The sequence below is a fragment of the Mustela putorius genome, unplaced genomic scaffold (assembly GCF_011764305.1).
Source record: "Mustela putorius furo isolate JIRA1106 unplaced genomic scaffold, ASM1176430v1.1 tig00003871_pilon_pilon_pilon, whole genome shotgun sequence".
Lineage (NCBI taxonomy): Eukaryota > Metazoa > Chordata > Mammalia > Carnivora > Mustelidae > Mustela > Mustela putorius.
Genome location: NW_025422023.1, coordinates 5,621,816 through 5,649,631, shown reverse-complemented (window position 1 = coordinate 5,649,631; position 27,816 = coordinate 5,621,816). Strand labels below are relative to the sequence as shown.

Here is a 27,816-nt window from a genome sequence, read left to right as displayed (position 1 = left end):
TTTTAAAAATGAAAAATTTCTTTATCGTTGTCGTTAAAACCAAAAATGATTATAGTAGAAAAGTTTGAGAATGTTCAGTGACTCTGGCTTATAATTTCCATCTGTAATAATGTCAAAGCACTATCTGGTTAAGGCTTCCCCATAAGATGGGGTTAAATTCAGTGCCTATGCAATTCTTATGACCTTTTTCAGATACTGAAGATAACTTAGTCATTTTCCATTTCTCAGCTATAATATTTCTTTTGAATGTTGTGAACTTTTAAAAAATGTCACTAAAATGTTAACTATTTTTTTTCTTCACACATTTGTGGGTTTTGACTATACCAGCATGGGTGCTAAAACGTCTATTGCAAATATCTTTAACAAACTCTATAACTACTTCTCAACTTATAGGTAATCCTATTTCACACTTGAATGCATGATTTATGGCATTGAATAATCTATGATCCAGTCTTTTGAAAGGACATGAGAAAAGATCACTGGTTTCCTTTTTTAGTCATTATTATTTATTTTAAGTAGCTCATTTTTATTCTAACATTTTCCAATGGTGTTTATATACATTTTGGATGATTTTGTTAAACTCTAGGAGGCTGTGAAAAATATAGCTATAAAAGCAGTGGGAAAACCTACAAAAGATAAATGTGATAGACTCATCCATCTCAAAAGTAAAAACTTTTGTAAGGAAAGTAAACACACACATTTAAAATCTTCAAAAAGAAATAGGAAAATAGTATATTGGCAAATACCACAGCTGACTAACAGATATGGATCATTTACCATGTGCCTAGTCATCTTCTAAGAACTGCTCTTTCCCATCAATGGAAAAGGAAACTAGGTCCCTATCCCCATTCATAAAACTATTAAGAATCAGTGATTAGTTCCAAATCTAGAAAGTATAGATCAAGAGAACATGCTCTTAACCTCTCCACTAAGAGTTAAAAGAAATATAAAATGATTTCCAGTACATGTGAAGGAGTTCTGAACATGCCATCCCAGAATATGCCACTCTGGCATTTTGACTATTCTGAGTTAAAGGCACTTGAAAAATGGCAGATACAAGAAAAACACTCCAACTTTCCTTCTATTTTATAAAAGCAGATGAAATTCCCTTGTGAAAGTATTCTCTCCATACCAAAAGGCAAGTATCTCATCATCAAGGACAAGAAGTTGAGACTAAAAGAATACTATCCAAATGGACCTTATTAAAAGAATTCTTAGCTTCCTTTTGCGTTTGCACATACTTTAGTTACTTTTCTATGATTACCTCTCTGTTCCACCTAATGTAACAGCCTTTAGGTTCTTCCATTCTCAGTGTCATCACTTTTTTTTTTTTAAGATTTTATTTATTTGAGAGGGAGTGAGTGGGCACAAGCCAGTGGGAGGGGGAAGGCAGAGAGAGATGCAGGCTCCCCACCAAGCAATGCATGACTCATCCCAGGATCTTGGGATCATGACCTGAGCCAAAGGTAGACACTTTAACCAACTAAGCCACCCAGGCGCCCCAGGTGTCTTCACTTCTTATGAAGTTTCCCATGTCATGCAAAACTTGTGGTAAATTAATGTATATGGTTTTCTCCTATTAATCTGTCTTAGGTCAATTTAATTAAAGTCCAGCCAAAAAGAAGTGCAATTGGGTAAAGGTAAAATTTAGACTTTCCTATTCTAGTAATCAAAGCAAAATCATTTAAAGAATTGGATGACTCTACAATTAGCAAAAATTTTTGTTTGGAAAGATACACAATGACAGAAGTAGATGATGAAAAAGATAGCGGTATGATTCAGGCCTTTTAAAAAATTCAAAATATGGTTTTCTCTGGCTCAGTAATTCTATGTCTAATCATCTATCTTAAAAGACAAAAACTGAAAACAATATAAATTGCATGTATTAAATAAATGGTGAAGTAAAATGTGAACTAACCTCAGTGGCATATTTTACAGCCCCAAAACATGTCTTTGAAAGGTTTCGATAGCCTTGGGGAAACCTCTGCATTGTATAAGCAGCGACCCCTACTACAGAAATAAAAACAAGCAAGCAGCCCGAGCAACAGCAAACAAATCCCATAAAGGAATGCGTAGCCCAATGATTAGGAAACAAGTAGATATTTCAAAGCTAAACTGATGCAGATGAATCCCAACTTCTATCAATTACATAATAGGAATGGCTGTATAAACTCATGAAAATATCAGCCCCAGATATAGGCTCTCTGACTTTGGGGCTGGAGGTTGGGTAGAGCTGAGTATTTAATAGGAGAGATATAAGTCATAGGCCTCCCATTAAAGCATAGGTGTGGGCCCACTTTTTGTGAACTTTTGGTATAATAATAAATAGATATAAGTAATCATTTTAAAATCTCATATCTTATAAAATCTAGACTCTTGGGGCCTGGGTGGCTCAATTGGTTAAGCATCTGCCTTCAGCTCCGGTCATGATCTCAGGGTCCTGGGATCGAGCAGGCACATTAGGCTCCCTGCTGAGAAGGGAGCCTGCTTCTCTTTCTCTCCCTCTGCCCCTCTCCCTCCTTGTGCACTCTCACTCTCTCTCACAAATATAAATAAATAAAATCAGAACAAAACAAAACAAAAAACCTAGAATCTTGTAAAAGCAAACACAAAATTTTTCTGTAGGATTATTTTCAGTTTGAACAGATTTTTCTTCCTTAACCTCTAAAAATCAGTTAACAATATAACATCACAAATCACTATGAGGGAGAATAAACATATGTGAACAACAGTAGAATTAGAAAACTCAAGAATAATATATGATAAAAAAAATCTGCTGAGAGACTATAAAATAATCGTGAATAATATGGTTTAATAAAAACCAGAAGGAAAATCTGGGAAGCACACATACACAAAAATCTTAAAGATCTTAAAACAACCATGGACTTCTGGTTTCAGCTTTAATACTTGTTGAGCATGGTAATCATCACTGTTGTCTTTACAACAAGAAAAACATGAACATAGTGGAAATCAATGGCTTTTCTTAGATGCATCTGAAAATGGAAGTTGCAGGGACAGCTAGCACTCTAAAATCTGAAGGGACAGGCATATCTGGAAAGATACAGCCCCTGAGATTTACTAGCCCGGAGAATAAGTCACTGGAACCATAAAAGGGGGGGTACTATTTTACATAGTAAGTGCAACAAATTGCTGGAGGCAGAATATGGATTAGCCTTAGAGTGAGAAAATCCTGGGGGATGCAGCTCAAGGGGACCCTACACTTTCATGGTCTTTCTCCCCAATTACTTCTCCACCGGGTTCTTCTTGTGAAGATCTAGAAAGATCCCTTTAGAAACCTAGTAAGGAGAGTAAAACATGCCCAGAGCCCTGCCCAGGGACAGGACCTCACCTGATGCAATTCTGGAACATTATTACAGCTGAAGAAAACTGAGGCACAGAGGAAAAGTAAAGAGTAAAAGGGTACAGGTGTTAAGAGAGCTGTAGTTATTATAGAGGTATAGAGCGGACATAAATGAGACCATTTATGACTATTGATAGCTGCCTGTGTGATAACACATTTATTCCTTGTGAATATTCTCTGAAATAATTCTGTTCCCCCTCCACTTACTACTGCTGTTATGTAGTAACACATACCAGGCACGGTGACAGGGAAAATAAGCACATAAAAATATGCTTAATAGTATTTATCATTAGGGAAATGTGAATTTAAACATCAATAAGATACCTCCATACACTTATTAAAATTACTGAAATTAAAACAACAGTTTCAGCTGGGGAATACAAAATGCTGGTGAGGGTGTGGAGCAACATGGGCAGGAACAAAATTTACTCCTGGTGGGACTGCAGAATGGAATAGCTACTTTGGAAGATAATTTGACAGTTCTTCACAAAGCTAGACTTTGTCTTACCATACAGTTCAGTAGTCACGCTCCTAGGCATTTACTCAACTGATTTGAAACTAACGTCCACACAAAAAACTATACACAGATATTTATAGCAACTTCATAAATGCCGTATTTTGGAAGAAACCAGGATTCATTCAGAAGGTGAATGGAGAAAGAAGCCTTGATACGTCCAGGAATAGAGTGTGAAGTCACACAGACATGACAACTAAATAGAATGTGATATTCCAGAGGGGATTCTGGAACAGAAAAGGTATATTAGGTAAAAATTAAGAAAAGCTGAATGAAATGCGGTTTTGGTAAATAATAATCCATCAATTATCAGTTTATTAAGTGTAAAAAATATGTTAATAGTGAGCCTGGTGGTAGGTATTAAGGAGGGCACGTATTGCATGGAGCACTGGGTGTGGTGCATAAACAATGAATCTTGAAACACTGAAAAAATAAAAATTAAAAAAATATGTTACTATAAGATAATAGCAATAGAACAAAAGTAGGCATGGTGTATACAGGAACTGCTTGGCAACTTTTCTGTAAACCTAAAATTATGCTTAAATAAGGTGTTTATTAACATTAATAAAATTCTGGAATTTATATAGCCACCTATACATAAATTCATTTAAATTAGAAATTAGAAATTGTAATAGCTGGGCATAACTGAGGAATGAAGGGGGCAATGAGTGAATATGAGGAATAAGAATACAGTTCAAAAAAGATAAAGAGATGGAAAATATTTTTAAAAATAGAGAAAATTCCAGAACAACAACAGTAACAAGAATAAAATATGAAAATTGTAATTTGCCACATTTGCAAATAGAAAAAAGGTGAAAAAATATGTGATCATCACAACAGACTCAGAAAACAATTTGATAAAATTCATGACCATTTATTATAAACACTCTTAACATGAGATAAAAGTAAACTTCCTTAATCAAATAAAGAATATATTTTTTAAAAGCCATACTTCGTGATGATCTGTTGAAAGCTATCCATCTATGATTGGGAATGACCCAAGTAGGCAAGTATAGGAAAGACTTTTCCTCTACCCTCTTATATTTTTGCTGGGGCCTGTGAATTAAACTGATGAAAGATGTGTTAATAGGAGAAAAAGCATACACATTTTATTTGATGTTAATATTTCTATGTGACATGGGGAGGCTTCATGGAAGGAAATGAATACCCCAAAGAAGAGATTCTTATATATCATTTTAACAAAGAGTGATATATCATGGAGATATGACAAGACAAAGGAAAAAGGGCTTTGGGCTAGGAGCAGTAAATTGTGGGAAAGTGACTAGGAAATATATTGAGAAATCTAATGGAAGATAAGGTTATTTTAGCAAGGTTTGTACAGATTCATTTCTATCACTGATGGTAAGGATGTGCCTCTCTTCCTGGGAACAGGGAGGGTACCTTTCTCTGAGAAATTTATAACCTGAATTTAGGTATAAAGAGGGAAGGCAGAGAGCCTGCCTGCTTTTGCTATTTCTAATCAATATGCCAAAGTGACATATTTTGGGGTGGTATGTTCTGATCCCAAACTTTAACCACTGTTGTAACCACTGCCTTTTAACCTGGTACTGGAAGTCTTCATCAATACAATAAGGGACAGAATGAAAAAAGAAATTAAGAGAACAAATAATTAGAAGAAGTAAAATTGCAATCATTTGCAGATATGCATTTTAAAGGTCCAAAATAATCTACATATAAGCCACATAATAAATAATTTAGCAAAGTTAGGGAAAAAAATAAATTATAGATACCAGCAACAGGGTTAGAAAACAAAATTTTTAATTGCCATTTTGGTGACATCAAAAAATATAGGATACCATAAAAAAATCTAATGAAAGCTGGAAAAGATCTCTAAACAGAAAACTATAAAAATTATTGGAAAAAATTGGGAATGACTAAAATAAATAAAAAAATATGTTTAGAAAATTGAAGTCTAAATATTTTGAGCATGTTAGTTTTCTCCCAATTAACCTTTAAAGTCAATTTAATCCCAATTAAAAATCTCAGTAGTTTGTGTGTGTAGAAACTAACAAGTTGACCTCAAAAGGTATATGGAAATCGATAGCCAAAGCAATTATGAATAAGAATATAGCTAAAGGATTTACATTTCAGTATGTTTTATATTTATAAAGTCTACTATAGGTAAGGTAGTGTGAAAAATAAAGAAATAAATGAAAGAGAAGAGCAAATCTTACAAATAGACTCTTCATTATGATAATGTAGTACACTGGGAAAGTTGGTCCTTTTTTTTTTTTTAGGATTTTCTTTATTTATTTGACACAGAGAAAGAGAGATCACAAGTAGGCAGAGAGGGAGGCAGAGAGAGAGTGGAAGCAGTCACCCTGCTGAGCAGAGTGCCCAGTGTGGGGCTCGATCCCAGGACCTCAGGGACCTCAGGATCATGACCTGAGCCAAAGGCAGAGGCTTAACCCACAGAGCCACCCAGACACCCTGGAAAAGTTAGTCTTATCAGGAAACAATGCCCATTCACTTGGCTTCCCATATACGGAAAAAAGAATCTTAACTCTGTCCCACATCACATACAAGATCTATTTCAGATGTATTATAGATCTAAGAATGAAAAGACTCTAGAAAAGAAGATATAAGATAGTATCTTCATGAGCATGAGCTAGTCAAATGCTTTTGTAATAAGACTTAAAAATGCTAATAATGAAAACTGATAAATTGGATAGCATTAATGGTTAGAACTTCTACTAATTGAAAGACATCACTAAAAGAATGAAACAGCATGTGACAGAGAAGGGAGAAGATACTTGCAATACAAACATCTAGAAAGGATCTTTTACACATGCATGAAAGAGGGAGATAACCCAATTTAATATGGACAAAAGACTTGAGCAGGCTCATTTTTAGAAAGAGAGGACATCCAAATGGTCATAAACAGATGAACAAGTACTTGATTTCATCATAAATGATAACCAAATTAAAAAGTACAATATTATACTACTTTATTCCCATTAGCATGGATAAAGTGGGAAAAATATCATGTCTTGGAAAAGACACGATGAAAAATGAAACTCTCATAGAATTTTGGAACAGTTTGGTAGAGAGATTCTGTAACATTAAACAGAGTTTATGATTTAGCAGTTACTCTTCTAGGTACATAACTAACAGGAATGTATACATATAGCAGCATTATTTTTCATTACTAAAATCAGAAAACAATCTGTATATGGCCATCAGAAGTCGAGGGGTTAAAATATATTTTGATGTATTTATCAAGTAAAGTGCAAGAAAGAATCAGAGTAAATGTTATACACAATCACGTTGATCCACATCACAAGCATCATGTCTAATGAATGAAGCTAGAAAGAGAAGGGGATCTTTCATGCAACTCCATTTATGTGAAGTTTAAAATCAGGCAAAAATGATCAAATGTTTCAGAAGTCAGGGTACTTGTGACTTGCAGGCTCTGAAGCGGATATGGGGAATTATGATTGGTGGGAGCATATAGGAGCATTCTGGCGGACTGGTAATGTTTGATTTCTTGACCTGGGTGCTGTTTGTACAGCATTGGTCACTTTTTGAAGATTCATTATTTTATACACATTTGTGTATTCTCCTCTATGCTTTAATAAACATCTACTTAAATATATTGAAAATATTTAAGAAGATTAAACTCCTGTTTAATATTAGTTCCAGAAAAAGGAAATAAGGAAAAATGGAGAAGAGATACACAAATAATCTCAGCTGAGAATTTTCCAGAAATGAATAAGGACTCGAAGTCCTCAGAATTTTAAAACAAAAGTAAAATCTCTCGGGTTTCTGTGTCAGGCTTAGCTCTGAGTACTAAGGAACAAAACAACAATGACTTTCACTAAGCTAGATAAGAAATAGAGCAAGATACAACACAAAGGACATGACATGCAAATTTAATAAGTAGATAACGCAGAGAAAGAGGCTGTGAAAATACTGGTTTGGGGGAGCAGTGCTGATCTCCTAAATGGGGATCCCTGCTTAAGGTAGAGACATTAGATATACAGATGCAAGTAGGTGGGGTAGATGTGGTGTGGGGTGGGGCTTGACAAAAGATAAGGAAGTAGGCTTCCTTCTATAAATAACTGGAGCTAATCCTCTGTTGTTAATGTGTGATTCAGTTACCTGTTCCTCTGTTCTCCAGTTTTTAGGTGCTTTGCCATGGTGTTATATAGTGAGGATGTAGAATGACTGTTTATATCAATTTGTTAGCATTTGTATATCATATCATTTACATTTGTTAGCATTTGTATATCATATCATATCATATCATAGCATTTGTATAGCATACCATTTGTACTCTCCCTCTGTCTGTCTCATTGTTACTCCCTCTGGCTCCTTCCTTCCTCTCCCTCTCATCACCAACCCCCCCCCACACACACACACAAATAAGCTGAGTAAAGGAAACATAATGTTGCTTTCATCCTCATTCTCTAATATGAAAGAGAAAAATATCAAAGGACCATACTACTTAACAAGATTGACAGGCAATAGAAAGAACAAACTCCTCTCCAGGACTTGTAAGGGTGTTGGATGGAGTTAATATGAATAAACTTGATGGTTAGGAGGGAGGACCCAACCAGCCCAATAATGGAGATTTTACAAATCTTTGGGAGAAGGATAAATTTGAGACTGTCTAACATCAAAGTTGACATTTTTTAAGACAGGCATCTTTTGAGGCAAATGGTGTAAGATTGAGTAGAGGACAGAAGACTTCTGATTCCTGGGGAAGAGGAATTGTAAGCAGAATATGACCAAAAGGACAGTTGAACTCTTGAAGTCATAAAAAAGAGCATGGTTTGAGTTTAAATTTTGTTTCAATGTTTAGTTTGAAAAAAATTCCAACTCCAAATAATCAGCACATTTCATCATTTTTGCTTTCTCTGTCTTTTTATTTTTCTCTCTTACACACTCACTGTCATCCATATATGTACATGTACATTTATACATTATTATAATTGTGGAATTATATCTTGTCTAACCATTTGAATTTACCAGATATCACAATCTTTTGTCTTTAAATGCTTCAGAACGTACCTCTGATAACAAAGATATTTTCTAAATTAACAACAAAACAATGATAAAATCCTGGAAATTTTATATTGTTACAATACCATTATCTATGATACATTCCTTATTCTAATTTTCTACATTCAGTGTCATCTGTTGTCTTTAATTGCCGTGTTCGTTTGTCTCCTTTAACCTATAATAGTTCCTCAGTCTTTCAGGACATTGATTTTTGAAGCTATTCAGTAGACTTAGATCCAATACTTGCTGATTCTTTCTTCCAAGTACATACTTCTAATCACTATGCAAAAGTTATCAGGTCTTTGTTCTCTTATCCTTCACTGGAAGGGAACAGTGTAACACATTTTGTGTTTTTAATATCCCACTGTGGCTTGGATAGCTATTCAGGACCCCAGAAAAGATATAGTAGTTATTTTACCAAACATAAGCATAAAAGTACCCTAATGACTCGTTGTGACTAAAATGTCCTAAGCAATGTGTTTTACTTCACATAATAAATATATACCATATTATAATTTCATGAAAACTATCGACATGGCAAATTTAAGTATAGCCATTTTAACTTTTATTTCATTATGAGTTTGAGAAGGAAAACACAGATTTTAACATTGTATTGATATTACATTAATTGTAATTCAAATTTCAAACACATTCATCATAATTTCAATGAAATGGCATATATAAATTGTCCTTTAGCTCAGATTAATTTTAAATCAGTTTTGCAAACCACAGAACACAGAATGGGAAAGTCTAAGTGGACATTAGGTGACTCTTGGCTGCAGACAAGTAGTTTCAGATACTTTTGTATTCTGAAAGCTACAGTCTGAACATGGTTTCAATGCAGATCAAATACACTTAAGAGCCATCTCATATTCATTCTAGCTTCAGGTAGCAAATGCTTGGAATACTAAATAACTGTGTTCCTTTCTATATGGCAAGAATGGCAGTCTTTTTACTTCTGCTAGCCTATGATTCAAGAAGAAGCAAGTTGTTAATTTGAAGATATTTGTGTATAGTTAAGAACTTACGATTATGTGCTGTCATCCAATCCCTTCATTTTCTCACCCAACATTTTAATAACTGCTAGAGTTTAGCTCTTTGGTTATTGTCACCTGTTCTATGTGGTTATTTGAGCCATTAGATTGTTTTTCTCTCTAGCTTCCTGTTAACATCACCCCATTTCTCAAATGTCAGAGTGTAAGATTTAATGTTTAATTTAGATTCAGCTTTTTAGTTGTTTCTGGACCTAATCTGTCTCTTCATATACTTGTTAATCATTCTCCTTCTACAATTTATAGCATTCATGATTTTTAACCATTTATTTTATGTTGTTTACCATCCTCAGCTTCTAAGTACGTATTTTCAGTGATAATAACATATAGATGCATTCTTGAACAGTTTGCCATACATGTCTTATTTTTTATTTAACTTATATTAAAGAGATGAGATGAAATAACATTTAAAAATACTCTAAGGGGAGGAATTAATCATGTTAGACAAGTTAGAGTTTAGAATGGAAACATACAGGACATGGCAACCTTTGAGTTTAATAAAAATTCTTTCCACCCCAAAATTTGTCTGTCAAATACCATACCTGTGTATCCCTATTTTAATCATTATGGCTATTTAGATTATTTAATCTATTACAGGGCAAGCTTTTTCTCATTATTTTCATTATTAAAAACTTACCAATCTATTTTTCCTTGTCTATCTTTTCAGATGAATTTTAGAATCACTTATTTTTTTTTAACATATAATGTATTTTTAGCCCCAGGGGTACAGGTCTGTGATTCGCCAGGTTTATACACTTCACAGCACTCACCACAGCATCCCCCCACCCCCAATGTATTCCACTTATTTTTAACAGACTTTTTTTAGAGTAGTTTTCTGTTCGTAGCAAAATTGAGTGGAAAATGCAGAGAGTTCCCGTATACTCCCTGCCCCACCCCAGCCTCCCTACTATCAACACCCTCCATCACAGTGTATATTTATTACAATTAGTGAACCATACCCCAACACATCATTATCACCCAGAGTTTGTAGTTCACATTAGGGTTCACTCGATGCCGTAACTCTCTGGGTTTGGACAATTGCATAAGAATATGTAGCCAACATTATGGTATCATGCAGAACAGTTTCACTGCTCTAAAAATTCCTTTGTTTCTGCTTATTCATCCCTACTTCCCACTAACCCCTGGTAACCACTTATCTTTTATACTGTCTCCATCGTTTTGTCTTTCCACAGTGTCATATAGTTGGAATCATACAGTATACAGTTTTTTTAAGCTTGGCTTCTGTCAGCTAGTAATATGCATATAAGGTTCCTCCATGGCTTTTCATGGCCTGATAGCTCATTCTTTTTAGCACTGAATTATATCCCATTGTCTAGATGTACCACGGTTTGTTTATTCACCTACTGAAGGATATTTTTGCTGTTTCCAAGTTTTGACAATTATAAACAAAGCTGCTATAAACACCTGTATGCAGGGTTTTTGTGGACATAAGGTTTCAACGCATTTGAGTAAATACCAAGGAGTGTGGATTTCATGGTAGGAATATGTTTAATTTTGTAAGAAACCACAAAACTCTCTCCAAGTGGCTGTATTATTTTATATTCTCACTAGCAGTGAGTGAGTTCCTGTTGCACTACATCCTTACCAGCATTTGGTGGTGTCCATTTTTTGAGTTTTGGTCCTTTGAGTAGGTATGTAATGGCATCTTGTTTTAATTTGCAATTCCCTAGTGACATACGGTGTTAAGCATCTTTTCACATGCTTATTTGCCATCTGTATATCTTTTTTGCTGAGATGACTGTCCAGATCTTTTGCCCATTTTTTAATCACACTGTTCAAGTTTGAAAAGCTCTTCTTATGTTTTGGATAACAGTTCTTTATCAGATGTATCTTTTTAAAAAAATTAACATATAATGTATTATTAGCTCCAGGGGTACAGGTCTGTGAATTGCCAGGTTTACACTTCACAGCACTCACCATAGCACATAGCTTCCCCAATGTCCATAACCCCATCACCCTCTCCCTACCCACCTCCCGCTGGCAACCTTCAGTTTGTTTTGTGAGATTAAGAGTCTCTTATGGTTTGTCTCCCTCCCGATCCCATCTTGTTTCATTTATCCTTTCCTACCCACCAAACCCCTGACGTTGCCTTTCAACTTCCTCATATCAGGGAGATCATATGATAATTGTCTTTCTCTGATTGACTTATTTCACTCAGCATAATATCCTCTAGTACCATCCACGTCGTCACAAATGACAAGATTTCATTTTTTTTAATGGATGCATAGTATTCCATTGTATATATATATATATATCACATCAGATGTATCTTTTGCAAATATTTCCTCCCAGTCTATGTCTTGTCTTCTCATGTTCTTGACAGTATCTTCAGCAGAAAAGAAGTTTTCATTTTAATGGAGGCCAGTTTTTCAATGATTTCTTTCATGGGTCATGCCTTCGGTGTTGCATCTAAAAATTTACTGCCAAACCCACAGTTATCTGGGTTTTCTCCTATGTTATCGTCTAAGAATTTTATATTTTTGCATTTTACACGGAAGTCTAAGATCCATTTTTAGTTAATTTTTGTGAAGAGTGTAAAGTCTGTGTTTAGATCCATTTTGGGCATTTGGATGTCCATTTGTTTAAGCACCATTTATTGGAAAGGCTGTCTCTGCACCATTGTAATGCCTTTGCTCCTCTGTCAAAGATCAGTTGGCATATTTCTGTGGATTTTTTCCTGGGCTCTTTATTCTGTTCCATCTATCTCTGTATCTGTTCTTTCATCAATATCACATTATCTTGATTATTGTAGCTTTATAGTAAGCCTTGAAGTTGGATAGTGTGCCTATTTTTTGATAGTGAACAGTAGCCATGTTTTAGAATCATGTAGCTAACTTTATAAAATGACCGTAGCAGCATTCTATTTTTTTTCTATATTGAGAATAATTTATAAAATATTATCAGAAGTTTTTTCTAAAAATTTTGAAAGACTTTATTGGCATTCTTATTCTATAAAACAATAAAGTGAGAATCATGTCAGTTACCAATTTGTGAAGAATCAGAATAATTGCCTAAAAATAAAATCCTAGACCTGATATGACTTGTCTTTTCTTCTATTTATTTTAATTCTCCACTTTAAAAAAACATTTAAATATTTAAATTTGCATGAGCCCATAATGTAAATATATGATATTTCATATCTTTATGTTTATGATAGTCATTTGCTTTTTACAAATCTTATTATACCAGTACCAATAACCTTTGAGTACATCCTTTTCCTGTTGATTTGAAATGCCAATTTTATCATATGCTAAATGCCTGTGTTTATTTTAAGCCTAGTAAACGACTTTTCCACAAAATTTATCACCTGCTTTTGGACTTGAGCCACATTGCTTAAAATACAAAGATTTGTATTATTTTATAATATCTGGTACCATACCACCTCTCTAAATCTTTCTTAGATAGACATTCACTTTTAGACCTTCAGACCCAGTAGCCTTTGAGGTGGGGTGAATAGCCATAGCAAGAGTTTTATTTATTTCCTCTGCTGTGGATAGAGCCTGATACCTCTACTCTACTTCCACTTCCCAAATTCAAATGCAGTAGTATCTTGGCTTTGTCTGAACTCTAACGTCAGAAACAAAATTGGCCATGCTCATTGCTAAGTTTGTTCTACATACTCTGCCAGGATTGAAACTTGGGACCTCTCAAAACTATTCTGACTCTAGTATTTCATTTCTAGATCAAGAAAGACACAATGTCAGCTTCCAGAAGTCAATATATTTTTCTTGGAATTGGTTTGAAAATGGGAGATAGGAGGTTTGAATCGGACCTCTAAATGAACCTTCGATCCATTCCCATCACTATTATATCTATCAGTAATTATCTGAAAATTTCATAAGATAAATGTCCATTCCTGTATTTCAATAGGTTTTCTGTATTCATGTATTTCCTTAGTCATTCCTAATGGGAACATGAGTAAGAGGAACACTAGAAGCCACCTATAGAGAAAAACAAACAAAACGAGGTCAGATGGAGTTTTCCCCCAATTACATTTTATTTCATTTATAAATTTATGTATATCTGGATTTATTTTATAATCCTTTCAACTAGTACTATGGAAGATTACTCATTTTTTTCCATCGGACACTGAAACCTCCATATGTCTTATGCTATGGATTTTATCCCTACTGCATTTTGTGGACCATTTCACTATCAGATATCCCACTCTCAATTACAGGGTGATTCCCATTGTCTTTTAAATAGTTTCAAATCTTGGGCCACTTGTTTGGCTCAGTTGGTTGAACATCAGCCTCCAGCTCAGGTCATAATCCCAGGAGCCTGGGATGGAGCCCCATGTTGGGCTCCCTGCTCAGAGGGGAGCCTGCTTCTCCCTCTCCCTCGCTGCTTCCCCTGCTTGTGCTCTCTTTCCCTCTGTCAGATAAATAAATAAAATCTTTAAAATAAATGTATACACACATACTTTCAAATCTCTTCTGTTAAAAAAAAATATAACCAATATTCCTAGACCCTCCATTCACCTTCGGCTATTTCTACTTTTGCAGCTAGTTGTTGAAAACGTTTCTCCTTAGTGCTGTACTTCTTTATGTCTCTTATCAGTTTCCTCCAGTCTAGCTTATAATCATTTTAGTTTACTTCAACCAAGTTAATCAATGTGCTTCTTTTCTCTCAATATGCAGAATGTTTTTAGTCTACTTACTATTAGACTTTTCAGGAGGGTTGAAATCTTGGTATACTCTCTTGTATGCTCTTCTCCTGGTTTCCCTGACACACTACTTCCTGACATATCTGTCCACTTGCTCTCTTTTCCTAACTTATATAGGTTCCTTCTCCATACATGGCCAAGAATTTGGTAGTTCTTAATGGCTTGACCCTGTTTCCTTCTCCCAGGCTATAATCTCTCAGTAGTCTATTTGTACATAACTAGCCCATTTTCATCTCTAACCCCTTCTTCTCCTTTGAGCAGCAGACTTGAATCTCCCTTGCTTCTGGAAGGTAATTATAATATGAAAACCTCTTGCTGATTAATTCTTATTTCAATAAACAAAAATAGAGAATTGCTGTTGAAATGAGTGACATACATTAATTTAGTAGTTAGGTAAGAATACATATGATATTCAATGTTTGTATAATAAAAACATTAATGTCAAATATAGTAATGAATAATTTTTCCAAAAGGCAAATCAGAGAATCATCTCTCCCTCTCTTTTTAATAAACATCAATGGTCTCTCATTACTTTTAGCACAAGGACTGAAATTCTCAACCTGGTTACTTACTTCTATATCATCACCTTTCATAGTGCCTCCCTTCCTCTATGCCACTCCAGGCCCACTGGTCTTTCATTGACTAGAGCATGCTACAGCCCTTTGTGTATGTTGGTCTCTGAGCCTAGACTATGTCCCTCCATTTTTCTTCTCATTGTAGCCTAGCGAGGGTCTGTCCTTCCTTCAGATCATCACTTCCTTGATGAAGCCTCTGATTGCCTTTACTAAGTCACGTCTTCTGTTTATCTTTGTGTACCTCTCCTTGAGAGTTCTTATCACTGTCTGATTTTACATTTATTTTATGATTATCAGATTATTGGTTGTAGATTTCACAAGGCCTGGAATTTCGTCTTGTTAGTTGGCAATTTTGTCATTAGACCCTAGTACAGTCAGTGCCTCGCATGTTGAAGACATTTGATATTCACTTGTGGAATAAGTGAAAGGAATATTAAGTGGAATTTCCTATTTTCCTTTTTTAAGTCATAAAACATTTTGGATTATGACTGCCGCTCTGGGGTTAATTCTATGAATGTTGGTTTGTTCTTCTGTATTTTTTCTAAAACATTTATATTTACATTTTCTTTAACTTAATAGTTATTTAAAATGTCCTTTTAAAGTTTTTAAATGATTGAGTTCATACTTCCACTTTGTTTTGTTCTAATTTTATTATATTTTTCCTGAAATGTGTATTTTTTATATTGTAAATAAGTACTAGGTGTTACTCAAATTAATGTTATTTTCCTTGTGTTGCATTATATTTCTTGGAATTGTATAAACATATTCTGTTTAATCATGCTTTTAAAAGAGAACATTGATGAAAAAATTTATATTTTCTGACAGCAAGATGTGGGGATTGCCTGACTCTGTTCTCATTTTCTGATCATGAAAATAATCTGTCTTTTAATTTATCCTGCTGGAATAATATAACCCAGTGAACTTTCAGTGTTTTTGCATACCACTAGACTAAAGACTAATTTTCCCTGCTCTGTTTCACAGTTCCCTAACTATAGGAATAAAAATTTATTTTTATATATGTTGTTATGAAGTATTTACTTTTGGAGAGACACTGTACAAGACAATAATAATAATAATAATAATTGATACTTACATAATGTTTTTGATAATAATAATACTTGATACATAATGTTTTTGATATGCCAGGCTTTTTTATGCTTTAAATATAGGAATTCATTTAATTATCAAAACAATACTAAAAATAGTTATTGTTTTATCATCCTTATTTTTTTAAAATATAAAACCAAAGCATAGGGAGAGTTACTTAAGGACAGACAGAAATGAGTTACTTAAGGGCAGACAGAAAGCAGATAGCAAGGCAAGATTGAGTTCCAACCAAAAGCCCGTGCTTTTAACCACTAAGCTATATTGCTTCTCAGAAATAAAGACTACTTTATATACTTTAATTCAATTAGTAGACCCAGTCTATATAAGGTAGATAGCATTAATTCCATTTGAAAAAGAAAGTGAAGTTCAGAGAGGGGGAATAACCTTCCAAAGGCTACAGACATTTGAAGTGTCCAAGTTCAAAATTGTGCTGAGATCTATTAATTATCCTTCTATATGAAGATGACTCTAAACCTGAAACTTTGAAACCTGAAACCTAAATCTCTCACATGCAGACAACGAAAACTATAAATCTAAGAATGCCATATTCCCAACATTTTGTACTTACAACTACTCACCTTAATTCCCAACTTCTTTATGTATCCTGTTGTACAGTGTTCTTGGAGAGAGGGGCATGAGAACCCACAAAAGATAAGTGTTGATAGCACTATACTATCACTCAATAAATATCAGTGCAATAAATAGTCCATTTTTTATTAACATATAATGTATTATTTGTTTCAGGTGTACAGGTCTGTGATTCATCAGTCTTACACAATTCACAGCACTCTCCATGTGGAGTGCTGTGAATTGTGTAAGACTGATGAATACCCTCCCCAATGTCCATCACCCAGCCACCCCATCCTTCACACCCACACCCCCAGCAACCCTCATTTTGTTTCCTGAAACTAAGAGTCTCTTATGGTTTATCTCCCTCTCTGGTTACGTCTTATTTCATTTTTCTCTCACTTCCCCTATGATCCTCTACCTTGTTTCTCAAATTTCTCATATCAGTGAGGTCATATGATGATTGTCTTTCTCTGATTGACTTATTTCACTTAGCATAATGCCCTCTAGTTCTGTCCACATCATTACAAATGGCAAGATTTCTTTTCTTGATGACTGCATAGTATTCCATTGTATATATATATATACCACCTCTTCTTTATCCATTCATCTGTTGATGGACACCTAGGCTCTTTCCATAGTTGGGCTATTGTGGACATTGCTGCTATAAACATTTGGGTGCACGTGGCCCTTCAGACCACTATGTTTGTATCTTTGGGGGTAAATACCCAGTAGTGCAATTGCTTGGTTGTAGGGTATCTCTATTTTCAACGTTTTGAGGAAATTCCACATTGTTTTCCAGAGTGGCTGCATTGCATTCCTACCAACAATGTAGGAGTGTTCCCCTTTCTCTGCATCCTTGCCAACACCTGTTGTTTCCTGACTGGTTAATTTTAGCCATTCTGACTGGTATGAGGTGGTATCTCACTGTAGTTTTGATCTGTATTTCCCTGATCCCAAGTGATGTTGAGCACTTCTTCATATGTCTGTTGGCCACTTGAATGTCTTCTTTACAGAAATGTCTGTTCATGTCTTCTGCCCATTTCTTGATTGGAATGTTTGTTCTTTGGGTGTTGAGTTTGATAAGTTCTTTATAGATTTTGGATACTAGCTCTTTATCTGATATGTCATTTGCAAATATCTTCTCCCATCTGTCAGTTGTCTTTTGGTTTTGCTGACTGTTTCCTCTGATGTGCAGAAGCTTTTTATCTTGATGAAGTCCCAATAGTTCTTTGCCCTTGCTTTCCTTGCCTTCAGCGATGTTTCCAGGAAGAAGTTGTTGTGGCTGAGGTACAAGAGGTTGCTGCCTGTATTCTCCTCAAGGATTTTAATGGACTCCTGTCTCACATTGAGGTCCTTCATCCATTTGGAGTTGATTTTTGTGTGTGTTGTAAGGAAATGGTCCAGTTTCATTCTTCTGAATGTGGCTGTTCTATTTCTCCAACTCCGTTTGTTGAAAAGACTGTCTTTTTTCCATTGCATACTCTTTCCTGCTTTGTCAAAGATTAGTTGACCATAGAGTTGAGGGTCTATTTCTGGGCTCTCTATTCTGTTCCATTGATTTACATGTCTGTTTTGGTGCCAGTACCATACTATCTTGATAATTATAGCTTTGTAATAGAACTTGAAGTCTGAAATTGTGATGCCACAAACCTCGGTTTTCTTTTTCAATATTCCTCTGGCTATTCAGGATCTTTTCTGGCTCCATATAAATTTTAGGATTATTTCCATTATTTTTTTTAATGATTTTCTTTTTGCAAGAGATTTAGTAAACATCCCTCACAGCAAATTAAAATCAGATACTTTTTCTTTCTATTTTTCTTTCTTTCCTTTTGTTTTTAGATTTTTGCTTTCTCAGTGTTTTCAGTGGTAAGTAAATGGTGAATTCAGGTAAACTTCATCTTGTTACTGCATGTTCATAATACCAAAAATAGTTTTGGGCAGATGATATGCATTTAATCAGTATTTTTTATTGAAATGATATATGTTAAGAAAAGGCACATCTGAGAAATTGGTGTCTACCTTCATTAGAAGCAAAATTTATTTTGAGAATAAAGATGATTTAATATTGATATATACAAAAAACTTGTTTTTTAAAACATGATATAAAGTTTCATGAATGATTTGGTCTCAAATATGTATAATCTTCAACATAAGTTACCCTTATGACTAGTAATTATTTTATACATTAAAGCACATTTATAGATATTAACCCTAGGAATCTTAAAGTGTACAGTATTAATGAATGGTATTGGTAAGCTGTAACTTATTTACATTAATGAGCTCTTTATAGATTTATAAAAATAATTTCTCAAAGTTTTATGAATGACATAATTAACATATCCTATTCTTTTGTTTGAATATCCATAGCTCAGTCCATTTTTAAGACATTCTGTTTTGAAGAAGACATTTAATGTCACTCTACCAAATCCTTCACTGATTATGAGAGAAAACACTTTTACTGTAAAACAAAAAGCCAAACAAAAAAATCCAGAAAGCAAAGTAAAATCTTCTAAATGGTAAGTGTGCTTGTTCTCACTGAATCATAGGGTTGCTACATTTTTACAGTCCATGAATTAACTGTCATACAGAATCTCTGAGACAGATAATTTTTTTCTGTCTTCAAAGCAATGTATTTGTATCCTTATTCTAGAGCTTGGTTGTTTATATCGCTGGGGGTAATTAACATATTATAGTAGAGACCACTATGCATGCTTCTAGAAATAAATGATGAACCTGGTCAAGAATACCGTTTTTAGAAAGTATACTTTTCATTTGCCTTTAACACTAAGATAGGAGAGTTACCTTAATGAGGTGAAGCTGACTGTGTTTCTTTCAATTAACCTATCTTTTAAAACAAAGAATCTACAAAATAATGCCATGGTCTAGTCAGTTATTGTGAGATTACATCTCAGTGAAATATATAGGCTTTTTCAAACAAATTGTATTATCAAGCAAGTTTGAACTAAGAATATTCCCAAGTAAATAGTTAATAGGTATGGGTTAAACACCAAGTGTATAGTAATGACTAACAGTGGTTTAGGTTTTATTTGGGGGTTTTTTGGTACCATAGGATGGGCTTGAATAATCTGATGTTACTGTATTCCAAAAGAGGTTGCTTTTCATTCCAGTATCTACACCACAAAATGACGTTAATGTTATATTTCAGGAAACTACTGAGATTATATTAATTGTTAGAGAATTAGATTCTAAACAAAAAAGTACTTATTAAAATTAAAATAATAAAATATAGAATTTAATATCTGATAAATTGTTAGACTACTTACTGGAGTAGTAGATTAGATTTAATCTAGATGTCATCAGAATTTATTCTTGCCAGAGCATGGACCTCTGCCATCCATAATGGTAGCCACTAGACCCATGTGATTATTGAGCACTTGAAATATGGCTATTTCAAATTGATATGTACTGTAAGTCTAAAATGCACACCAGATTTTGAAGACTTAGTTTGACAAAAAAAGGGTATAAAATATCTGATTAATACTTTTTAAATTTTATATATGTTGAAATGATAGTATTTCAGATATACTGGGTTAAATATACTATTATGATTATTATCAACTGTTAATTTTTACATTTAAATGTGATCATAGGCTCATATTATATTTCTATTGGACGATACTGGTCTAGAACATCTATGTTTTGGAATAGTGATTTCATCAGTATATTGGAAAACAATGTCTACAATAATTTTTTAAAAGATTTTATTTATTTATTTGACAGAGAGATCACAAACAGGCAGACGTGGGGGGGTGGGGGTGTAGCAGGCTCCCTGCTGAGCAGAGAGCCCAATGCGGGACTCGATCCCAGGACCCTGAGATTACGACCTGAGCTGAAGGCAGAGGCTTAACCCACTGAGCCACCCAGGCACCCCAATAATGTTTTATTTTTAATTTTAGCTCCACTCTATTACATATTTTGTTATGACAGAGAGCAGTAGCCCATTTACTACTCATGGTCATTATTACTTATTAATATGTAGTAATTCTTTAAAGTGCAAAAATACAAAAGCTATTTAACATCATTTAAAACTACTGTCCTCACTTTTGTACTACAAATGTTATAATTTTCTTTTTTCTTTTTTTTAATTAAAAATTTTTTTATTTTATTTGACAGACAGAGATCACAAGTAGGCAGAGAGGCAGGCAGAGAGAAAGGGGGGAAGCAGGCTCCTCACTGAGCAGAGAGCCCGATGTGGGGCTCCATCCCAGGACCCTGGGACCATGACCTGAGCTGAAGGCAGAGGCTTTAACCCACTGAGCCACCCAGGTGCCCCTAAATGTTATAATTTTCAATCTATATCTATTTTTTGATCCCATAAAATGTTGTTATTGTCATTTCTCAAATTATATTTATTTAGATTTACCCATATATTTATGTTTCATTGTTCTTTATTCCTTCTTGCATTGCTGTGCTTTTCTGTGCTATCATTATTCTTCTTTCTAATGAACTGCTTTTAATTTGTGTTCATGAAGGTTTGCTATTGATGAGTTTTCTCCTTTTTTGTTTAGAATCATTTTTATTTCATCTTCATTTTCAAAGAATATTTTTACTGGATAAAGAATTAGAGGTTCCTATATATATTCTTTTAGCACTTTAAAAGTGTCATCGCATTGTATAATGCTTTCCAAGGTTTCTAAGAAAATGTTTTTTCTTTGAAAATGATGTGCTTTTTATTTATCTGGCTGCTTTTTCAAATTTTCTCTATGCATTTTAAGAAATTATTTTTAATGTCCTTAGGTTTTCCTGTCTCTACCCAAATGTTCCTTGGTGTACGCTAAAGTTCTGAATTGTGTAGGTTGATGTCTTTTTATTAGTTATGGAAAATCATCACCCACTATTCTTAAAATATTGCTTTTATAACATCCTCCTTTATATTTTGAAAATGCAATTACAGATATTAAATCTCTTTCTTTACTGCATCTCATGTATCTTGTATATTCTTTTCTGTCTGTATATTTTCTAACACTCTTCTAGTTCACTAATCTCTTCAATGGTCCAATCTGAAGTTAAACACATCTATTGTATTCCTAATGTTAATCATTATATTTTTAATTCTATAATTTCCTTTTCATTATTGCTTATAAATTTCAATTATATGGAGAGGTTCTCTATCTTCTCAACAATTTTGTCACATTTTATCCTTTATTTATGTTAAAGGACACAAACTCTGAATCACCTTTGGATATGTTTTTATTGTCCTTTTATTCTCTCAGTTTCTATCTTTTGATTCTGTCCCCTGGCATGTCTAAGCTTGATCAAATGTTGGTCATAACTTATGAAAAATTACATAGGTAATTTGATGCTTTATCTCATATGATCTTCCTCCAGACAGAACATCCTTTCACTTTCTCTCAGGCTTCTTACGTATGGGGTACAACCATCTCTTCCCAGTGTGCGATTTTGCTTGTTCAGGATTGGGCTTCATGTTTTTGTGAGTGTTGATCTAATGACCATCAGGTATGTTCCCAGGGTATGACCTTTCTGTGATCTTAGCAGGAAGTCAGTGACAATCACTAGAGTTCTTCCTCTAATATTTTTACTTTCAGTCTTTGAAACTACCAAATACTCTGTGCAACTGCCTAGATCTTTAGCTGCACTTTTGACTCTACTTCTTAGTCTTTTGACACTACCCCCATATCAGATAAAATCAAACAAATGTCCTGAGGGGAAAATTAATACAATCTCAGACTCATTTGTGTTCCTTCCTGTTCTTTGGGATTTTGTCCCTTCGTGTCCTATTGTCTTGAATTTGAACTCTAAGGTTTGTTTCTATAGACCCTGAGAGAGCCAAAGTCTCAATTTAGATTCCTATCTAGTTTGTAGTTGTCTTCCATGCTTCTTAAAAACTCAAAGAGTCGTCTAAGGGAATGTGAGGCTCATTTCAATGCTATTCCCTCCTCACCTTTCTCACCAGGTTCCTGGGCTTTACAAGACATGGTTGTGTAGCTCTCCATTCTCTTAAATAAACCTAAGCAAAAATAAATTCTGTAATTTTTCTCAGAGACTTGGTCTGCAGTGACTTACTCTGCCATATCTGAAATTCTTCCTTTACTATAACTTGCTTTCTTTCCTTTTTACCTCTAAAACAATTTCTGAAATTCGATAACTTTGATGGACATTTACAATTGGAAAGAATATCTCCTAAATATATTTACTCAACATCCTACTAAAAAGCGCATATTCTATTTTAAGGAAATGTATGTTCTTATCAAACTTTCTTGAAAATCTATTTCTTTTTTGTTAAGTTCAGTTAGCCAACATATAGTACATCATTAGCTTTAGATGTGGTGCCCAATGATTTGTTAGCTGCAAATCTATTCCTTTAAGATTATTGTCACATTATAAACTAAAAGAATATGTTAAGGTTGTATGGTTAGTTATTTAATTATTTTTACCAGATGTCACACAAAAATAAGTCCTTCAAAAGTGTTTTAGTATCCCAGACATGCCCACCCACATCTTAAGTCCTTTGTGAAATAAACCTTCAGAAGATAAAACCAAACTCGCTCCTTATTCAACTAATCACCATTACAGATGAACAGAAAGACTATTTCTCTTTTCTGTTTATATGCTCTCCTAGGATTACTACGAGAGAACATCACAAACTGACATAAGATTTCCATTCAGAATTTCTCTGCATTTCAGCCAGTATAGTGTCATATGGAGGCTTCCTCCTTTAATTAACTTTCAGGAAAAACAATTTTATTTCACAATTAGAGAGAAATATAGTGCTTGGCTAAACCACTACATTAACTGTAAAGAAAAATGAGTGAGTTAACATGTTCAAAGGGCTGCTATCAGCTTCACTTATGTTTGAATGAAAGGGAACAAGCCATGCAACAGAAGGGTGTTGGGTGATTAAAAATGGGGAAAGAATTGCCATCTGAATACCAAATAACAGGGATGATGGTGTTAAAACCAATTTGTGGACTTCACAGGTTACCCTGTGTCAATCAAGCCACATTTTGTTCAACTGTTCCTGGTCATAATGGAAATGAACATAAAATATTTTTGTTATGTGTAGTCTCACATACATAAAACTTAGTGAAAGAATTGATATTTCTTTTGAGAAGAAATCTAGTACAGCCTCAGGCACATAAATGGCTCAGTCGGTTAAGTGCCTTCTGCTCAGTTCTGATCCTGGGGTCCTGAGATCCAGGACCACTCACTGGGGAGCCTGCTTCTCCCTCTCCCTCAGTTTGCTGCCTGCTATAAACCCCCCCCCCCCATTGACTTGTGCTCTGTCTTTCTTTCTCTGTCAAATAAATAAGTAAAATCTTAAAAAAAAAAATCTAGTATAGCCTCTTACGTGTTACAAGTACATTTTATAAAAAATGTAATTACAAATAAGCTTAATTCCCAGAATATTAACCAATGGGAAAATTAGTATATTAAATTATATTTTGAAAGTATAAACAGCTTATTTGGTTGCTATTTCTTTTCTGTTCTCTCAGCTGGATTAAATACATTAATATTATGGCATAATATCCAAACTACTGCAGGTATTATATATATTTAATATATACTTTTAACTACTTTGAGTCCCCAGCAGAGTCATTAGGACAATCTAAAAGCTAGGATTATCACATAATATGAACTACCTGGTATCAGTGATACTTAGTCAATCTGATCAGAAGGAAAGAGTGTTTTGTGAAATTTTTGTATCTTTATTTTATTTGAGGTAATGAAATAGAGGAGCAATCTGAAAGAATATTTTGGCTTAGGTTGAGAAGTACAATAGAGACAACACTTACTGAAACAGCTTTTCTTTCCCCACAGATATATTCTAAAGGTATTATCTATTAACATAAAGGTAAGCTGACAGTTCTCTCACAAAGAAGCAGTTCCATTTTGATGATGCCCTCCATCAGCTACTCAAAGGAATATAATTGCTCTTCTAACCTCAAGAGATAGAAAAATCTGTTCTTGCAAGACATTTAGTTCTTTTTTTCTCAAAAATTTCCTATTACAACAGCAGTATATATATATTCATTGCATTCTTTCTAAACATGTATTATTAACGCTTCCATATAAAACACAACGCTGAATAAAGACATCTGAAAACCCTTTCTTTTTTACTTTTGTATTTCATTCTCTAACCAGAGACTACAATTACTTTCCAAATACTAGGCGTCCTGAAAATAAGTACATGATGTTATTACATGTATGTGTTATCCACTTATTTTCTTATTCTTCATTTCTCTGAAATTATAAAAGTAGAGAGCAAGAGTCACAAAAATATTATTTACTTTGTGTATGTTTTACTTTGTGTGATGTTTATGTATAGATAGGAGATCAAGGGAAAAGTGATTAAATTACAGCAACACACAGGGGCTCCTGGGTGGTTCAGTTGGTTAAGCATCTGACTCTTGATGTCAGCTCAGGTCATGATCTCAGGGTCCTGAGATCAAGCCCTCATGCTGGTCTCTGTGCTTAGTGCAGAGTCTGCTTAGTCTCTCTCTTCCTCTCCCTCTATCCCTCCCCCTGCTTGTGATCATTCTCTGTCTCAAAAAAAAAAAAAAAAAAAAAAAGAAACTCTGAGCTCATGTTCTAGTTATGTAACCCTAACTAAAGTTCTGGATCTTTGTTCTATGGCTGTAAAGCAGCTGGTGTGCTAGATCAGTAGTTTTCAAACATAGCTTGTGCTTCACCATTGCCAAATGAGTTGATCAAATACCACAGCTACCCAGTATCTAACAACTCCCCAGCTACTGTACTCTGGGATGAAGACTTGGAACCTCTATTTTCCTCTAGGCGTTTATTTGGTGAAATTAAACTCTACCTACATAATTCCCAAAGTTTCTGTCATCCCTATAGTATTTTTTTCAGCAGTTGCCTGTTTATATGTCATGTGAACCATGTAAAATATAGTTTTGGTCACAGAAATTTCAGAAAAGCAAGAGCATTTGAAGTACATTACATATGTTGTAACAACCTTGCATGTATTCTTTTCAGGTAGTACCTTATGGATTATTTTTATTGTCTTCCTCTTAATTATATTTCTCTATGATAGATCACATAATATGAAAATCTGTTCATGAAAGAAAAATAGAAAGATGAAAATTCAGAATGTGGGAGAGTTCACTGGTCACAACTCTCAAGATAATGTATTAATTATTCAGTAGAACTAATTCTTATGTCTATAATCCTAAAACTGTGTAAAAATTCTCCAGACTAGAACTAGCTGGAAGAACAGAACTAATTGGAAAAGACCTCCCCCACCACCAACTGATCCTTTCCAATAATTGTATCCAATAAGTTTTTTATTTGCTTTAGTTAGTTTTCATTTCTTCAATTGAACCATCACTATTACTTAATATTAGTTTTCCTTGAGGAAACTTGTCTCTTACATGATAATTATAGAGCTCATTTTGCGGAGGCAATTTTTTATTTAGAAATATTTTTTAATCATCTCTTGTTCTTTAATGTTATTGACCAATTTAACCTTTGCTTAATATGTTAGTGATCAAGATATTCAATGTTATTACCAAAGGAATTTCATGAGCAGGGCAATCCACCATGTGGACACTCCCAAAATATATGCTGTTACTGCTAGACTATCGGGGTTTCCCTCTGTTGCCCAGAGTGATCATTAACTATGGTAATACAGATAATTCCCTGCTCTCACTGACACTAGAGCATGCTGCCTATAGTTCCCCAGTGTTAGAAGCAGCTAAATTGCAAACAGGATCAATGATTTGAATGATCTTCCCTTGTGACTTCTAACTCTATACCTGATTTTATCTTATTTTTTTAAAATATTTTATTTATTTATTTGACAGAAAGAGAGAGACAGCAAGAGAGTGAACACAAGCAGAGGGGTGAGAGAGGGAGAAGCAGGCTCACTGCTGAGCAGGAAGCCCAATGTGGCATTCTATGCAGGGCTCAATCCCAGCACTCTGGGATCATGACCTGAGCAGAAGGCAGATGTTTAGCGACTGAGCCACCCAGGTGCCCCTGATTTTAAAGATATTACTTCTTTTCTTGCTTTCTGGTATGTTAATTAATACTACATAGTGTATTTTTTCCAGCTGGAAGCTATTAAGAAACTAGCACTGTACTTCATTTTTAGCAGCTCTGCAAAATTATCTACCTCTTTATCTCCAAGGTTGTTGAAAATGTACTTTATGTGCCCTAATTTCCATTACTTTAAATCAGACCTTACCAGTGATTATTCCTAAATTTGGACGAAATGCTTGAAGCAGTTTTCATGGGATTTAATACTAAACCTTTAGAAATTAATAATGTATCTCTACAAAGAAATTACATATCATATTTAACAGAGACTATTTATTTAGAAATTATATATATGATCTATAAACTAGATATACTATAAACTATAATCTAAAAAACTATTTGTAGTTTACTTTTGTAGTATATAGTTTAAAAGCTGAGACTTCTCTATAAAACTCAAAAAAGCTTCTGTTTGTAATCTTGCACTCATAACTACTGAACATGAATTTGTTTATGTAGGATCCCCTGTATTACTTACACCTAGAGTTCTAATAAATGACAAGCACTAAAAAATATTGGAGTCTTGTCTGCAGAATTATCTCATACATGTGCACATGTGTGTGTGTGTGTGTGTGTGTGTAAAACGTTACGTAAGCTACTTCTCCAAAATTTTTTACCTAATTCTTGAAGGGTGAGGAGTGTTTTCTCTATGCTCTTTTGAAAGTAATGTACTTAGCATAGAAGAAAGGATATGAGATTTGGGGAAGTGGTTTTGAGCTAATGACGTTCAGTTAGAGACAAAACTTTGAGTGATGCTAATTAACACAATAATAAAGATGACAATTTTTCTGAACAAGAAGAAAAGCCTGTAGAAGAGGATAACATCAATCCATGAGATACCACTTAATATTTCACAGAGCAGCTGCTATATGAGGCAACAGATAATTAAA

General features: G+C 34.2%; 1 protein-coding gene across 2 annotated transcripts in view; it reads left to right on the top strand.

Moving 5' to 3' along the window:
* Window positions 1–24,979, top strand: part of STPG2 (sperm tail PG-rich repeat containing 2) — a 594,891-nt gene extending 569,912 nt beyond the window's left edge. For both annotated transcript variants that reach the window (XM_045067076.1, XM_045067077.1), the window contains 2 exons: window positions 19,259–19,407; window positions 24,692–24,979. In XM_045067076.1, the coding sequence (XP_044923011.1) occupies window positions 19,259–19,407; window position 24,692 (150 nt within the window). In that variant the 3' untranslated portion in view covers window positions 24,693–24,979. The remainder of the gene's footprint in view (window positions 1–19,258; window positions 19,408–24,691) is intronic.
* The last annotated feature ends 2,837 nt before the right edge of the window (window positions 24,980–27,816 follow it).